The sequence below is a fragment of the Caloenas nicobarica genome, chromosome 13, assembly GCF_036013445.1.
Source record: "Caloenas nicobarica isolate bCalNic1 chromosome 13, bCalNic1.hap1, whole genome shotgun sequence".
NCBI classification, from domain to species: Eukaryota; Metazoa; Chordata; class Aves; order Columbiformes; family Columbidae; genus Caloenas; species Caloenas nicobarica.
Window position 1 is genome coordinate 9,777,161 of NC_088257.1, and position 17,251 is coordinate 9,794,411.

Genomic DNA, 17,251 nt, shown 5'->3' on the forward strand with positions numbered 1-17,251 from the left:
CTTTAGTAAAAGGGACAGAGAACGGGACAATATCCAAAGGAGCATTTTAACAGTTTCCTCCTGAACTGTATTTCTGTATATAGCCATTAGTGTTCGACACTTCATTAATGCTGTTATGTTGGCTAGAGAAACACAAAGGACTTGAGGACTTACCAATCATCTACAAGATTTGTCCACATGCCATTTTGCAGTTTCAGCATTTCAAAAATCCTCGTTTGATGAACATGAAATGACAATGACTAATTTGCCAGAATCCAAAGTTTATACATTTCTACTGCCTCGCCCCAGGTTTGTCAAGTATACAGTTTCTAGCAGGACAGAACTCAGCCTCACAGGAGGACATGGTGCAACAGATGGAGAAGAGTCTAATATCAGTGCCTGTATGAGACCACTTTATTATATTTACATTTAAAGCAAGCCACACATCTTAAACCAAATACTGTTTAGAAGTATTTTAGTGTTTTGTTGAAAGGACAATTATAATCTCCTTGATTATGGAAGCAAGTGCTTGCATAACAGGCAACAATGCATTACTGGTTCAGACATGCATTAAATGTTATCTTAAATCCTTTAGCTTGCAACTGGGAACAAGTCTGTCCAAGATAATGGTGGTTTAACCCTTCAGCTCTTATTTTTGCAATAAAGACGTAGAAGTGTGGAAGAAACTGACATTTTATCTGCTGCGACAAATACAACCAGCAAATCAAATGTGGACTTCTCATTATAAACAGGAAGATAGAACTACAGCATGAAAATAATTACAGCAAAATTTGTATACAATGCATTTCAGTTTACAGTATGCAAAAATGTCAACACAAAAATACAGACTTGAATTCACATCAACCACTATTCCTTTCCCCTTTAAAGAAAATAAAAAAATAAAATAATCTTCCTCAAAAACCAATTAATAGCAACAAGTATTAAACAGTCTTGAATTAAAAACTTCAGGATCACCTCCAGCAACTTGGACTCTAGAAGTCGGCACTTACAGCACAGTTCTGTGAGATACAGGCAGGATTACTACAGGCCATTTGGGCCTCTAACTGGCAAATATTTTCTTTAAGCATTTTAAATCCCTGATTCCAGATAGAAAGTGATCAAATACAACTATGTTCCATTTGATCCTTCCTTCTCAATAGCCATATTTACGAGATCCTTCTTGTCTCTTAATAACAAAAGCACAGAACAGCATTCAGACATCAATCCTTGTTATCAAAGACTTGAACTCTTGCAAACACTGAAGCTATTCCTTGTACTCTGGCAGTTTCCAAAGTGCTTTGTCATTCACCCAACCAATCGATCTAGAGCCAAACTTTTAAATTCATCAATTATAACAGGATTTCTTTCCCATCCATTGAATGCATAGGACAGAAAAACAACATACTGGACAATGCAGTCTCTACAGTTTAGCTAATCTGACAAAATTATTTAAAGTGCAATTTAAAACTGGAAAGTTTTTTATAAGAATAAGCTTATTTACCACAACATTTTAATATACTGGCATGAGTTCAAGCTAGATTATATCTGAGTAACCTGGGCTAGTTTAAGTATTTTAATGTGTAAGTTTTTACATCTATAACAAGAATATTTTGAAAAATAGCTCCAAGATGTACCCACCTTCCCATAAAGTTAGATTTCCTAAAGAAAAAAGTTTCTCTAGACCTCTTCCGACTACATACAAAAACACACCAAAAAAAAAAAATCTTTGACGTGAATGGAACATTTAAACTGAAGCTCAGAGAAGCCCAAGTTCACTGGTTTGAAGCACCTGTAAACCACAGACATACTTTCAGAAGTGTTAAGTACACCTAATCTATTTTCTATTCCAATATACCATTAACATTCTAGAATGTTTTGCTGTTAAACTACTAGAGGTTTTCAAGGTAGAAAAACTCAAGTCTGGAAATATGTTTCTACATTTAATTTTTTTAATTCTTTATTTGCATAGAAAGCAACACCCTGATTCTACCAGTTCACCTACGAATGTAGAGACTTTACCATGTTGGCATCATATCAGGAAACCACATTCTTCCAAGGTGTTTGGAGACTTCCAAATGAAGTCGATCTAGGCTGTAATCATTATCTGGAATCAATACCTCCTCCATTATTGAAAGCTGGGTAAGCCTGCCTCCACACATCTTTACAAATTCGATAAAACCTCTGCAAGTTACTTCACATTCACCAAGTCCCATTGCTGTTAAGTTCTTACAGCGCTCCGCGATCCGAATAAGTTCGTCATCTAAAGGTTGAAGTCCATTAGCACACACAACCAACTCAATTAACCTTGGGCAATTCATGCCAATCCGACCCAACATCGCTTTGCTTACTGCACGACCAAAGTAAAGGTGTGTAACAGGGGTTTCCTCTCTGAAGAAAGCATCAAATTCTTCTTCGTATAAGAAGAAATACATCACAATGTTGACTTTGGGAGAGTGTTTAACAAGAGCATCCCAGCTTTGCTTTTTAATAGTGTGAAATTCAACTTGTCCGGGATTTTCACTCACAACATCTATGCGAAGGTGTTCAAGATCAACATGTTTTTCACTTGAAAGAGCCAGCAGCAGTTCATCACTTAATATGTAGTAATTCAAAGCCAGCTCCTTTAGTCCATGACACTGGTCAGCAACACAAAGAATTCCTGAGGAACAAAAAAAAAGTTACTCTGTAAAATGAAAACTGAATGTCAGCACAGTCGTTTGCTGTAAAGCTCGAGCAAGTACTAATTCTATTGGTTTGAGTATTCATGCCTATATCCAAAAACCATGAAATATGACAAAGTTTTAGCTATCCACATCCTTTTACGGGGTTCTGGCCACAAACACTTATTAGTAGAAGCAGCCAGTCTTAACTAGTTGCATTCATCTTTCATTCATCTTGGATCTGCACATCTTTCTCCTTCTTTGCCCTTCCCTGTGTAGAATTTCCTCAGCTTTGAAGAGGCAACTGAAATCAGGTAGGATTCAGCTGAAGTTGCCACTGTGTTCCTTTCCCTAACACTCCTTCCTTCAGCACTGATCTAAGCATTCTATTTAAATAACAACCAGCAGCTCAGTTTCAGAGCTATGCTACAACAGATCCTTCCCTGAATTAAGACATAAGCAACATAACTGCTTCTAATCTGTTGGAATACAAACTACATGGATTCAACCACCCTTTGTAGACTCTAAAAGAATTTAGGAAGGTGACCAGAGCAGGATTCCCCTTCCCTAGCACCAGGGTTTCAGGAGAAAGGTAAGTGAGATGGGATCCAAAAGTCCTCTGAACTTTCTGGCAAGCCCGTATTTTGAAGGGAGTGAGCACTTCACCAAGCTGTACTAAAATGAACAAGTTCATACTACCAGATCTGGACACACGAGGGCACTACAGCACTGAAAAATTCTCAGTCTTTACTAGATCTTGCAATCTGTACACACTCCATGCGGGTTTTTTTAATATAACTTTGAAGTACTAGTACTTCTACTCAATAAGTTCAACTCACAGCACCTTGTGAAACAATTACTGACAACTGCATTTATCTCCTTTATCCCATCAAGCAGTAGTTGATTCATAGCTCAGGGATTTTGCATGTGTGTTCCCACAGAATGCCAGTTAGTTAAATTTACAGAGTTGCACACACTGAATAGCACATATGTGGTTATCCTTACACAGAACTGGCAATGAACATCAAGTCCTTGGAACACGTGTTAAAGACCTGCAGTAATTTTGGAGGCTTTTCGTCCTCAAGGCCTATCAGAGATACTGAAGCAGCAGAGAGGAACGTAAAAAAAAACCAAACCCAGGATTCTAGAAGATGCAGCCAAGCAAGAGCAGCTCCACCTTCATTAATCCAACTCATTCAGTAACAAAGACATTATTCTTCTTCCCCTTCCAACTCTCTAAAGCCAAAACTAAGTCAATAAAAGGCCTCTGCTAAGAGACTACAAAGAGCACTAGAAGTTTTACGAATAACTTGTTTCAAATTAAGTCTTGACTACTGCTTTATGATACTTTACTGCTAGATTTTTCATATACAACCACTACTCACCAGCAGGTGATACGTGAGGACAGCTGCTCATTTTTAGCAGTTTTAGAGTATCACTATTGTTAGCAACAAGAACCTTCAAGGAAGGATCATCAAGTGGTGTGTCATCTACCTTGATTGATGATAATGACTTGGAGTTTACAAAAACTACTGTCAGTGCTGAAGCAAAATGAGCCTGTTTGGAGAAATTGAAGGAGAGTTAAAAAACAAAACCAAACAACTTATGAAAAGACAGGCAGAACTTCAGCATCTAAACCTCAGGCTTTGCATGCACAGAAAGTACAATCACATTTTAGGCATCCTTTTTCTTGTGTAATAAAGAAAGGCTTATTTGAACATGAACATAAGAAATCTCTGTTTAAAATATGCTGCTGCATGTGACAAAAATCAACTTTACACTCAGTAGTTAACTGATCCGCCCCAATTTATCTTCTCACTGCAATAAAACAAGCATAAGTGGACATGTTGTGTGACTGAATTATCGAGAACTTATCTGTGGAAAAAGTAAATGGCATTAATCTTATTTTCCAGAAAGTGACTCTGCTGTGACCTATAGAGTCAAAGGAAAAGAAGTAATCTCACAACTATTTTAACAATACATTGCAGCACATGGTCATTGTATCTTTTAATCTAGAAATGAGGAAACTCAAGCCTTTTAAATTATTCCCTATCTCTATGCCACAAAGTATCAACACTAGTACATTTAAGGAATGGAATCAATGTTTAACTCTTCTTAATACTAATGGATGCCACAAGTTAAAGAAGATATGCTGATACATGCAGACTGTTTCATAAAAATTACCATCGACTGCTTAACAGCACAACACGAAAACTAAAGTGGTTTAAAAGTGAATTAAGTCACTCTAGTTACAGTTTGTAAGAAAATTACCTTAGAGACATTCATGAAGCTTGGTTTTGCTGTAGAAATCAAACCCAGTGTCTTGATAGAACAGTTCACCAATTGAGAAAGGATGTCACAGGCTGCTTCTGCAGACTCAGTACTACTATCAACCTATAAAAGCAATTTAAAAAGAAGGAAGTAATTCTTTATTATTATTTAGGAAACAGCATAATGGATACCTAAGACTGCAAGTTCCACACCCACTCAGCTGTACTGCACCAGACTGCATTTACCAGAAGGACAAAGCGCAACATTAATCAATTTCAAGACAAGAAAGAGTTCAGGAAAGCTACTAGTAGAAAATTTTCCTGAGTTATGACTGCTGGGTATTTCTAATATGAACAGAGAGCTTAAAGCTAAGCCTTCTCTTCAAATAACTTCATGCCTTCCTGAACAACCTGTCAGTACTGGTGTTACAACAGACAGTGGTGCGTATGCACCATTTAAAAAACTCTAATTCTAGACTCGTAGAGCAGAAAAAAGACTTGATAAAGCCTAGATATACTCCATCAAACTAATTCATTTTACCTGCAGGGACAACACCTTTGCATCTTGAATAATGAACTGATTCTCAATTCATCTATAATCCTGATGACTAACTTTGGACAAATCACTATTTCATCTCACCTTCCTCCTCTGTAGTAGCTGAGATGGTAAAAGAGTAGCTGAAAAAGCATAAAAGTTGCATTAAGACATTATAATGCAAATTCATTATAATCAGTTATATGAAGTGCAGAAGTTACAGGTATTTAATAACTGATTATCCATAATCTGCTCTGCAACCAAATCACGGTATCTCCAAATGTAAAACTGCTACCAGTGGTGAAAAAAAAAAAAAGCTTCTGATTTTTGTCCTAGCTTTAATAGCAATCATCTGCTTTTCCTTCACAGCATAGATCTATGATCTCCTTTATGAAGAAGTGACTGCCAAAAGTGAAGAAAGCACCTAAAATTCCAACTATCATCTCAGATAAGCAGAATTAACTGTACCAAGTATTCAAATGAAAGAAGTCAAAATTTATGTAATCCTGAGACAACAAACATAACCCGCATTTAAATCAAATTTACTGTTATTTAATTATGTCCCTGTGTGTCAATCACCTGAATATACAGGCATGGAATCTTTCTCCCTTACTCATACTTTTTCAAAGCAGGGTTCTAAAATTTCAAGACATTCTTCACTATATAGCTCTATTTTGCAAGTGAATTATACACAGAAGACAAACTTATTTCCTCAAATGCTTCCACGTATAAGAAATATTTATCTTCACAATAATCTGCTGAAGTACTCAGACTGCCACTCACGTTGATTCACAGAAACCACACACTCTGTATACTCTGAAAACATATCATTCAATCTCCAGCACTGTACTGCATGACGTTAGCTCCTTCTTTACTTCATAGAGATTAGAGCACAGACAATGGAAGGAAACCATTTGCATGTGTGGAAATAAACTGCTGCATCAGTTGCATTTTTAAACATGAGACTTCCCAGGTACAACACTTGAGCCACCCGACAGAGAAGCTGCACACATTACGCACAGTAACACGACAAAATAAGCCTCCATTCATCCAAGATTTACCTTGAAGCTGACGTACTGCAGATGATCAGCGTGTCTCTTGATAATCTGCTGAATGAGATCAGGATGCGTAGACTTCAAGTAAGACGTAGCTGGCTGGTTAAGTTCAAATTCAAATCTCCTCCAGAGATCTGGGATGTGAAAAATTTCATTCCACCTTCGACAAACTGAAGATGCCCTGGCTCGATCTACCAAAGGCAGGAACTGAAAGATACGCAGAATAACGTGGTGTGGAAGGCTTCCCCAGTCCATTGAGGCATGTAAGGCAGATTCACCAAACACCGAGCCATATGAACAAGTTTTTTGTTTTTTGCTTTTCTGTGATGTTTGAGGAGCTTCATTTTCAACCACAACTTTCTGCCTAGCTCTCTTCATCATGAAAGTTTCAGGTTCTGGAACAATCCGATGTATTTAAACTGCACAGCAGGTCTCTAGAAAAATATGAAAGATTAGGGGAGGAAGGGAGACAAGGCAGTGGAAGCACAGTAAGAGACAAGTTAGTAAAATTTAAATATAGCACGTTACTATGAAAAAAAGGTACGTCCATATGTTAATATCCAGTCCACACACATTAGCAGACATTTGTTTCTTGATACCTTTTATTCTGTACAACTTGATTCGAATCTGGAGAACTTGCGTTTGTTAATTTACCAGCTGTAGTTTCATGTGTTAGTACTTCATAGTATATAGAGCACTTTGTAGGGGAAAAATTGCATTTAACAGCAATTTAGTTTAGCAGTAGCAAATTATGCATGTTTAAACTCAGCAGACAAACTATGGACTCTAACCACGATTTCTAACAGAATTTTATCAACTACAGAACCCAATTCATAAACTCACTTTTTAAACACTGACAAACTTGGAACAGAGGTGTTCAGAAGAGTCAGATTAAAGAAGTTTCGCCTGCCTCCCCCACTGCTTTGCTTTTTTTTTTTAAAAAAAAAAAAAATCATGCCAGGCAGAAGAAAAAAGTTTGTACAACTAACAACAAAAAAAACTTAAGAAGCCACTTATCAAAACAGGGCAGAGTAAGGTTCACATGCTGGTTTTTTTCAGCAGGAGAAAAGGACAGTGACCCTGGATCACAGCAAACCGCATGAATCTCCTTCACTGAGGAACATTTGCCACTTGAGCCTGAGTTCTGAGAAGAGCAGTGTAAGGAAAAGCTCTGCTTTCACATGCTGAAGCAGTGCGAACTAGTCAAGTCCATACTAGAATGAATTCTGTTATTCAGTCAATTCTCAACAACTGTCTTGACTGTTTCAAATACCACTTTATTTTACAGTGGGACAAGGCCCCTTCTCAAATGTCCTATTAATCAGATGTTCAGCCAGACCTTACCTCTTCCCAACCAGGCTGAAGCTGAAATTTTCAAAGCAACCATGCATTCTTCAAGAACAAACAGAATGTGCTATCTATTTTTACTGAACAATCTTCCACAGCAACCCTCACAGCATGCTTGGTCTGGATTGAAAATTTTCTACAGTATCTTCATTATGGGGGGCGAAGGGAACCAACAAAAAAAAACCCCCAAACACCATATACAAAACCAAAATCCAGAAACAGCTGCCAAAATACAGACTATCCTATCACAAATTTATCTGGCATTTTCCCCTACTTAGAAAACCTGATCTGTATGGCTGCTGAGGTGCCCGACACAGAAGTGTAACCTCATTTTTATGAAAAGCACGTGCATTCTTTGAGAAGTGGGAAAGAACAACCTAGCCAATTAATCAAAAGCTGTCCATACGACCAGCTTCACTACTGTTTGTCCTCCTGACAGATCATCTCAACCACCAAGGAATTAAATCTAGCAGTCTTCAGAAATCTTCACTCTCAAAAGTTCCACTTACGATAACGACAGGTGATGTATGCAGAAGGACAAGCTTGTAACACTCTTTAAATTATATTTAATAACAGAAGTTTTTTTCCCTGAACAGACACATGTGCCTTGCCTTAGCAAGCAAAGGCAGTGAGTCAAAGAGAATGAAAAACAATACGCTCCAAAACAAAGTAGTATTTTTAAACACTACAACAGAGTTACCAATGTAATGATGATGCAAGCTCTGCATGAATAAACATTTTGCTACTAGACTATTTTATCAAATTATCTTCTACACAACCACGTTTTATGACTTCTGAGTGCTTTAAGTCACACAATGAACAGGCATTCCAAAGCATTATGTGTCGATGTAGTAATTAACTGTTACATAACTCTCTCTTCCAGTTGCTCATGCCCTTGCTAAGTTTAGCTTGAGCCAAATACCTGCTTTTTAATTTTTTTCCTTCTCTCTCCTTGGGAGATGCTACAAATTTGGCAGTTTCTTAAACTAAAGCCCAGGACAAAAACATGCAATGAAAAAAATGCTGTTGTCTGTGATGCTTCTGTATGCTTTTACTATTCTCATGCAAATCAGCAATAACTCAGCAAAATGTAAGTTTCTGGAAAAAAAAATGGAAATTTTCACTTTCTTATTTGGAACTTGAGCTTCATGGATACTGTTTCGGTTCCCACAAAGTTTTGGCATCTGAGAACTACCAGAAAGGCCATTCCCCTAAACCACAGGCCAGGCTATAGACCAGATGCGGCATATCCAGTCCAGATGTATGAAGAGGTGTGACAACGTATGCACGAGTACATAGTATCTACGCTCTTGCTGATGCAACATGGTCATAACTTGTTTTTGTTGCTACATCACTTTAAAACTGATAACTCTCGAACTTCTACTTTTACTATTCTATGTTGCAGCACTTAAAATCTAGCAAAATTACATTATATTACTCACTGTGGGATGCAAAACCAGAAAAAGGTTCCATCAGTTATATACCACGAAATTTTTACCAAACATGAAGCCCTAATATTTACTGTGAGAATGTGAATGCTTATTTCATTCTAAATACTTAAACTATAAGCAGTATATATTTTAAAACACAACTGAAGTTAACTATAGTTCCATGTGATATAATGCAGGTAGCATTTAATGAGAAGTTTACATGCACACATACCTCCAAAGAATGTGGAAGCTCCTGTCAAGTTACCAGCACCTTTCTGGTATCTGAACATCCATCCCACTGTGGAGTCATCCTGTATGTGTGCATGGATTCCTTAACCAGAAGGCAGGGACGGGTCCCACAAGATGAACTGACCTGTGAAGCCACCAACCAAAGAAAAACTGTTCTGCAACATCTGGGAGACCCACAGGAGGGACTAAACTCAGTTTTGGAACAAAGACTGAGATTAATGGTACACTCTGTGCTGCAAGTCAGATGTGGAAGTGGAATGCGACAAGCAAATTAGTTTTAGCAAGTGTTGTTATCTGAAAACTATCATTCAACTAACTGGATGGTGTTAAGTGTTGGCACAGATCTAGCTTTTGCATTATCTACAGTTTTAGTCATAACAGTACTCCTACGCAACACAGATATACCTCTGGATTCTTGAAAATTACTTAGAGAAATTAAGAACCTGGATAAGAAGCATTGATTTTTTTTTCAGTTCACTGTATACCGTAACAACACAAATCAAAGCAGTTATACTGGAACACATGACTTCTAACGTCAAAAAATTTAAGGACTCTTGGGTTTAAATGTTATTCGCTTTTACTCCGAAAGCATGCTTAATGCACCACAAGAACCTTGACAGTAAACAAACTATTTTGGCTAATTAAACTCTATCTGGAAAAAAAGGCAGCAATGACATACAAATACGCTCCCATATTCTAATATGCAAAAACTACCCTGTATCTTAGTATCAAAGAGTATCTTGGTGTCCTATAGGAAAATATACCACAAACCTCCAAATACAGTGACCTATTTTACATTATTTGAAGGTGGTTTAGTTGTAAGCTAAAAGCTATAGGAACAGCAACACAGATCTTACTAAATTATGACACTTTTGAAATTAAAAAGTAGAAAACTGAACTACATTACAACTTTAGGATGTTTACAAAGTACTGTATTCAACAAGTAATAACATTCTTCAGAAACCTTGTAACAGGGAACTTTTTATTTGTCTTTAAAAGATAGGAGACACAAAGCTTTAGATTCTTGCAGGTCATATAATCATATTTTGATAAACTACCCAATTAATATCAGTTTTATAGTTGTAAAGTTTAACATAGGTTTAGGATACATGTTAATTATAAATACAAAAAGAGAAGTTGCCCCATCTCCCAAGCAAAATCAAATTTAAAGGCTTAAATCTGTGCAAGTAACATTGCTGCTCAGCTCACACATCAAAAAATTTAAGAGCTGCATAGTCATGCTTGTCTATAATTAGAACGCTGATTTACACTAGTAAATCTGTTCGCAGATGGCATCTGAAGAAGTTTGTAATTTATGGTGGCCTTGTATTTCAGCTAGTTTATGAATATTACATGTTCTTCTGTGAAGTGAACAGACTGTCCCTTTGCTAACTCTGCATGGCACATAAAATTCATATGCAAAAGTGCTGTCAGTTCCTAACTCGTAAAAGGCAGGTTTGTAATGACACATGTAAACAAAACACATAAATAACATTATAACTGAGAGAGCAAAACACTGAGATGCAATTTAAAGATTCAACACAGAAGTGTGTTAAGTGTAAGTTTATAAACAACATAATGTATTTTGAAGTGGCTTTCTTACCTAAAGGATGCTTCCAAGTTACAATAGGCAACAAATGAATGAACTGAGGCAGCTGCAGCCATGGGGCACTCACAAGCATCTGTCTGCTTTCCCCTCCTGCCCAAACAAAATGCCACAAAAAAATCTTTATTAGTTAAAAAAAAAAAAATTCCTTGTGTTACATCCTATGCAAAAATTATAGGAAAATACAGCAACACCAATTTATATGTTTTCTGGCGTTAGTGAAGGAGCTTGAGGGCATCACCTTAATACCAGGTAGCTTATCCCACATTGCAAATACTGTGTCATTAATAGAAATGTGAGGTCAGATCAGGTGTAAAGCTGATGGGAAAGAAATGTTGCAAGTGCATTTACATTGCCTTGGTAAACAGTACAACATAAACAGTAAGTTATCCAATATTTACCTTAGCATTACCATTAGAGAAGTTCGGTAAACAACACTGTCTATACTAATGCAATCTAAGAGTCCTAGAAAACACAGGAAAAAAAATTTATTTCCTGCCTTTTTCCCTTAATTGGCAAGGCTGCGTATTGGCCTGGGCAACTCTGTGACAGATGATCAGGGCAGCCAAATGTCAGCACCCAGTGCAGCCCTGGCACACACCACATGGCAAGAGCAGTCAGGAGCTGAGGTCCATCCCCAGCAACTTCTGGTTAGCAGATAAAAGTAGCAATATTTTAGATACTATATTTAAAAAAAAAAAGTTACGAAAATTCTTGTTAACAACAACAAAAAATTCATCAGGTGTACAATCTAATGATAATTCCTTCAAATGTCCAAGCCCACAAAGAACCACCCAAAGCAGCTTAAACTATGTCAGCTCATCTATGCAACAATGTTTATAATAAAAAATAACTACTTATCAGAAATGCAATCAAATAAAAGTTTGTTATCTAAATAACAGTGAACTGCTAAGACTAAGGTAGTTATCCAAATTATTATCAAAGATAAACAGCAGCAACGCAGTCGTTGAAATGAAACACTTTGATAACTGATGAGGTTTTGTACATCTATTCATATCCTCATTCACGCAAAGTATCAAATATTGGTGCCCAAACCTATACAGCTGTTTTCTTCTATAAACTCCTTGACCTCTATGTCCTGTGATCAAATATTTTGCACAGCTGCATGTTATCCTACTCAAACACACTCAAATCCACAAAAATCACCAGGGATCCAGAAAAACCCAAGTTAAATAAGTGTTTCTGCATCTTATCCTGGTAACAGAACCGTAAACTAAAATTAAGATGTTAAAATCCCTCCCATAACGTGGGGTCTCAGCGGGGGATTCTGAGATGCGGTCAGTGGCGGCTCAGTTCTGTTAGCAGCTGTTCGCTGCTTCCCGTGCTGTAACATCGGCTGCAAAAGTGAGGTTTTACGACTATAACCCAACAAATTATAGATTCAAGCCACAAAGAAGTGACTGCTTCCTCCGGTTTGTATATTCCCCTTTCAGTTCGCTACACCAGGACTCTGCAGGAATTAATAAAATAAAACACCATAAAATCAGGTTTCTAATAAAGGCAGTAAAAAAAATCCAAACCAAAACAAATCCAGCAGAAGAAAGTTCCTGAAAAACAAAAAACTTTGCAAATAACCAAGCCTGGAGATCCACTGGGATAAAGCAGGCACCACGATAATTAAGCTTTAACTTTCTAACACTTGGAATTTAATGTTTCTAGCTCTGCCTTTACCAGCTGAAATACTTGTCACATTAATCGCATTGTCTTCAAGAAATCACAGTTCAGTGACAGTATCAAGGTCAATGTTAAGGAATTCAGAGTGTGTCTGGGGAACGAGAGCAGCTGAGACAGTACCCAAGAAGGGCAGCGCTGGGAAGCGGCTGCAACTGCTCATACAGCCTCAAATTCAACTGCTGAGTATGTGTCCAAACATGTATCAAAAATGCATTTTAACATTAAGTCTCAGAAGATTTGGTCCTTCAGTGTGATGAGGTCCAAGATTAAGCTTTTTCTTCATTTAGGACACGGCGATCTTTTAATGGGTGGCATTTTTACTTCTGAACAGGGTTAGTTTTTTTGTAAATCGATCCTCATTTTTCTCACAACTAAGCCTCTGAGCCTCTCTCTCAAGGGATTTGTCACATCTTTAACACATTTATGACAAAACCTCAGAAACCTAAAAATAACAGCATTCAGCTGAACATACTAATGCTTCCATTAGTCTTAACAGAAGAAATACAAGCGCAGTGCCACTTTTAGTGTTATTTAGGTGACGAAATGTAGCTATTCATGTTCTACTGAACAGCTTTTAGACCCCTTGTTTTACTAAATGACACATCTGAAGATCCACAGCTCTTTAAAAGCCTTCTTTTGAGGGCTTACCCAAACATTACACAGCACAAAAAAAAATTATTTCCACGGGTTTCTCTAGAAATGTTTCCACCCGACTTTAACAAGCCATTTAAGCTCTTTAGGCTGGAAAAACCCTTCTCTTCCAAGCCACGGCTCCCGGGCATCTCAGCGCCCTCCCCGGCCCGCCGGGTCGCTCTCCGCTGATTTTCCCTGCGTGCGGCCGAGCAAGTGACTTTCAACAGGGGACGAACCCGGCGATAAAGCTCATCGAACCCCTCCTGCGCACAGGGGTTTTACAGCCTCCGTTTCACCTGAAAATCCAGCACAAGGCGGCTGTGAGCGACCGCGGCCCGGGCCAGGCGCGGCCCTCTCCCAGAGGGGAGGGAACGCGGCCGGGTCCCGCACCGCGGTGACCTCCCCTCGGGCCGAGGGTTTACGAACACCACACGTAGGCAGGAGCCCCGCTTAGGCCAGGCCTTTTCACGACTCAGGGAGAACTCGGGTCTCCAAGCGCCGCGTCCGCCCGGCCCCGCACCGCCCTCCCGGGCCGCCACCCCGCGGCTTCTCCCCACCCGCCCGCCCGCCGCGTTAAGGCCGGTGTCCCCCCCTCCCAAGCCGTCCCGCTACTCACCGCCACCTCAGCGTGGCTCCCTCGCAGTGGCAGGGCCGAGGCCAGCCGCACAGCACGGGGGGAGCCGCCGCGAAGAGACCTGCAGCCTCCCGGCCCGCCGAGGGGAGGAGCAGGGCCCCCCCCCGCCGCCCCAGTGCGCAGGCGCCGCGCGAGGGCCCGCGGGGGCGGCGGCACGTGACGGCGGGCGCCATTTCGCGCCCAGGCCGAGTGTCGCCCCGCGGCCAAAATGGGGAGGGCGGGCGGTGGTTGCGGGTTCCGAAGCGGCAGTGCTGCCTTTCCAGGGAAGGATCCCGCCGCTGGGCGCTTGCCCTCTTCTTGTGAGGAACGTTGTTTTTACAAAACCGGGGACTTGGCGCCTAACCCCAGCAGGGGGCAAGGACTGAGAGACGTCAGAGTATGAATCCTTAATGTAAACCAAAGTCTTTTCAAACTAGTCCCAGAACTCATACCTGTATTGTAAAAAAACCCGAAAGCCACAAAACACCAACCAACACAAAAAATCAATCTAGGGAGAAGATGAGCCAAACAGCCAGGAAACCATGTTCTACATAGATCGATAATGGCACGGGTTAGATGAGGCAGGTGAACCGAGGCAGGGTGGGGCGGCCTGTAAACCTGCAGTGCCAACCAGTGGGGAACGGGAGGGAAGTTGCAGCCAGGATTAGGGGGGTATACACAGGGGCTTTTTGCCCTATTTTGTGTGCCTACTTTTAGGCAGAACACCCAGTCTTGCAAAATAGTCAATAAAATATGCTTTGCTGAGAGATCCTGTGTGGGCCTATTGGCAAGATGATTGTTTCCTACATTCTTTCCCTCCCCAGTGCAACAGGGGTGGTTGTTCCTCCTGACCAGGCCTCGTGCAGCCCCGTACTGCTGTTTGTCACTTATTTTTCTGCCTTGTGGATTTTGCATCATTTCCTGACGTGAAGCAGCTATAACCTCGTATCTTCCTTGAGCTGAGGCAGTCCTGGGCTTTGGAAGCTGCCCCATGAGCCTCTTCAGGAGGCTGTTTCATCCAGGCACAGCTTTCCCCGAACAAACAGACAAAAAACCAACACACAACATTTTATTTCTGCAGATATACTGCATAAGAGCTCATCACTACTCAGTGTTCCCTTACAATTGTTCTTATATCTGAACAGCTTTTATAACCAGGTGCTACAAAACACTTGTAACCACAGGTTTCCTGGCTCTGGCATATAACAAAAATTAACCAATAACAAGCCTTTACAATATCTTTTTCATGACGAGATAATACTAAACATATGAAGCATTTCAGTGGTAAATTATACCTGCTCTATATAAAAGCAGAGCTGGGAAAATCCTACTGAGTGTTTGTGTGACATCAAAACACAATTTCTTCAAGCAGATTGAAAAAATAGAAAATGAACATGCTAAAGGGCTAACGAAACAAGCGGAAAGGAATATATATCATAATGACTGTGATGTCTTCCAAGTACACAATTTCTTCAAACAGAACGATGAAACACACTGCACATTTAAAAATTTAGTTTAGAAAATTTACCAAAACTGCTCTTACCTATATGGTTCTTGACTGTTTTATTTAGTCCTTAAAGGAAGGAGGAGATTAAACTTCAGGTAATTTTTTCAAGTCTTTTGTTCCTGATATATGCTTTAAAATGGATTTTTCAGTAAATACTGCTACAAAAAAGCACCTTTAACTTAGGAGCTCCTATCTGTAGACAATAACAGAGGATAGATTGTAAACAGAGATTAACAGAGATTTGCAGCTAGTATCTAAATCCACCAGTCATGGGTTTCTTTGGTGCATTGCCAATAACCTGCTGCACAGGAACAGCTTCAAATGTACTTTAGAAAGATTCATATCGACTAATGTCTGAGGCTTTCTATATAGAAGAGTTTCCTCTTTTGATCTAGTCTAGCAGAGGCATAATGTATACCTAACTTAAAATGGAGAAATATAGAATAGTGTAGAAGAATTCTATGCACTTTATAGCTATACTCATTATTGATCTAAAACGCTTGCATGTATGTATGAAAAAGAATCAGCTATGAATTTGTCACTTCTGGGAGGAATGTGCACAAACAGGCACACACCAGGAGCTTCCATCTTCTGCTCATCTTCCAGGTATCAAACATTGGCCTGGCACAGAGCTGCTGCTTGTGTCTCCAGATCCTTTATCTCATACACAAGATACAGAGAGCTGAAGGCAAACTGCACTGCTGGATATATGCTCTCCCTATCTAACCCGTTACTGTGAGCTGCCCATGACATCCAGCCACTCAAAGTCAAGCTTAACCTTCCTCCTGTGGTTGTCTCTCCTGGAGACAGATTTACAGAAAGAGATATTCTACTCAGCTCTCATGTTTGTGGCGGCTACAGGAATATTTTGCATAATATTTCACACAGGTATCATAATACACTTTGTACTTTGATCAACAGTGATATCCACATTGTTTTTATCATTGGGCTTTGAAAGTAGTTATAAAAAAAATAATTTGAGTAAACCCATGAGTTGATTAATATAAAAAAGCTTTCAGGAAATCAAATGTTTCCTGAGACTGAAGGATCAACGTACATCGATTCAGAATCAGTGTGTGAAATGTTAAAGACAGGTTTCTTGAGATTATTTGCCATTTCTTAACTAGTTTTTAATAGAAGGACTCCAAGAGAGGAGAGAAGTGAGAAAAAAAAAAAGTCAAGGATGTTTGTCAGGTCAAGTAGATAACCATGCAATATATTGTGCTGTACAACAATAGCTCACACAGATAGTTCTCACAACAAGAAATCACTACCAGCTTTTTTGATATGCTAACTTCAGCATAACTGAATTTCACAGTGGGACTTCTACGTATTAATGCAAGCCCTACTTAGTTTCCATCATGACCGTGATTCTGACAAATCCTCATAACCAAAGGATGCTTGTAGTTGTATGCTTGCTGCCTTGAACTCTTGGGAGATACCGTGGTGCAGGGCTTGGGCCGGAGTTTGGCACAGGCACCATCACTGCTGTACTGAATGATACTCGGAGCCAGTCTGGCTTTTCTCTGAAAGTTGCTGCATTTGTGTCAGTGTGCTACACCAAATAACAACCGTGTTGTAGCTCCTGTTTTTGAAAGCTTAATTTTAGAAAGAACCTTGTATTTCACAAACAGTATCGAAAACACAATGTCATTCTTAATTTTAAACCCAA

The 17,251-nt window shown here is 39.4% G+C and overlaps 1 protein-coding gene across 2 annotated transcripts; it reads right to left on the minus strand.

Moving 5' to 3' along the window:
* Positions 1–356: 356 nt before the first annotated feature.
* LOC135993870 (F-box/LRR-repeat protein 21-like) lies at positions 357–14,154 on the minus strand. 2 transcript variants are annotated; one of them, XM_065644026.1, is made up of 6 exons: positions 14,076–14,154; positions 11,129–11,224; positions 6,506–6,878; positions 4,911–5,033; positions 4,025–4,196; positions 357–2,638 (listed from the first exon to the last, which is right to left on the minus strand). In XM_065644026.1, the coding sequence occupies exons 2-6, from the start codon at positions 11,188–11,190 to the stop codon at positions 1,995–1,997; spliced, it is 1,374 nt and encodes a 457-aa protein (XP_065500098.1). In that variant the 5' UTR covers positions 11,191–11,224; positions 14,076–14,154; the 3' UTR covers positions 357–1,994. The 2 variants fall into 2 exon arrangements, with proteins under 2 accessions (XP_065500098.1, XP_065500096.1); XM_065644024.1 differs by lacking the exons at positions 11,129–11,224; positions 14,076–14,154 and adding an exon at positions 9,509–9,597 and having other exon boundaries at positions 358–2,638; positions 6,506–6,933.
* Between the last annotated feature and the right edge of the window lie 3,097 nt (positions 14,155–17,251).

Coding starts and splice junctions, on each gene's coding strand:
- LOC135993870 (XM_065644026.1), bottom strand. CDS start 11,190: ATGGCTGCAGCTGCCTCAGTTCATTCATTTGTTGCCTATTGTAACTTG. Junction 6,879..11,128: donor AACTTGGAAGCATCCTTTAG/GTAAGAAAGCCA, acceptor TGAAACTTTCAT/GATGAAGAGAGCTAGGCAGA. Junction 2,639..4,024: donor TCCTCACGTATCACCTGCTG/GTGAGTAGTGGT, acceptor TTTGTTCCTCAG/GAATTCTTTGTGTTGCTGAC.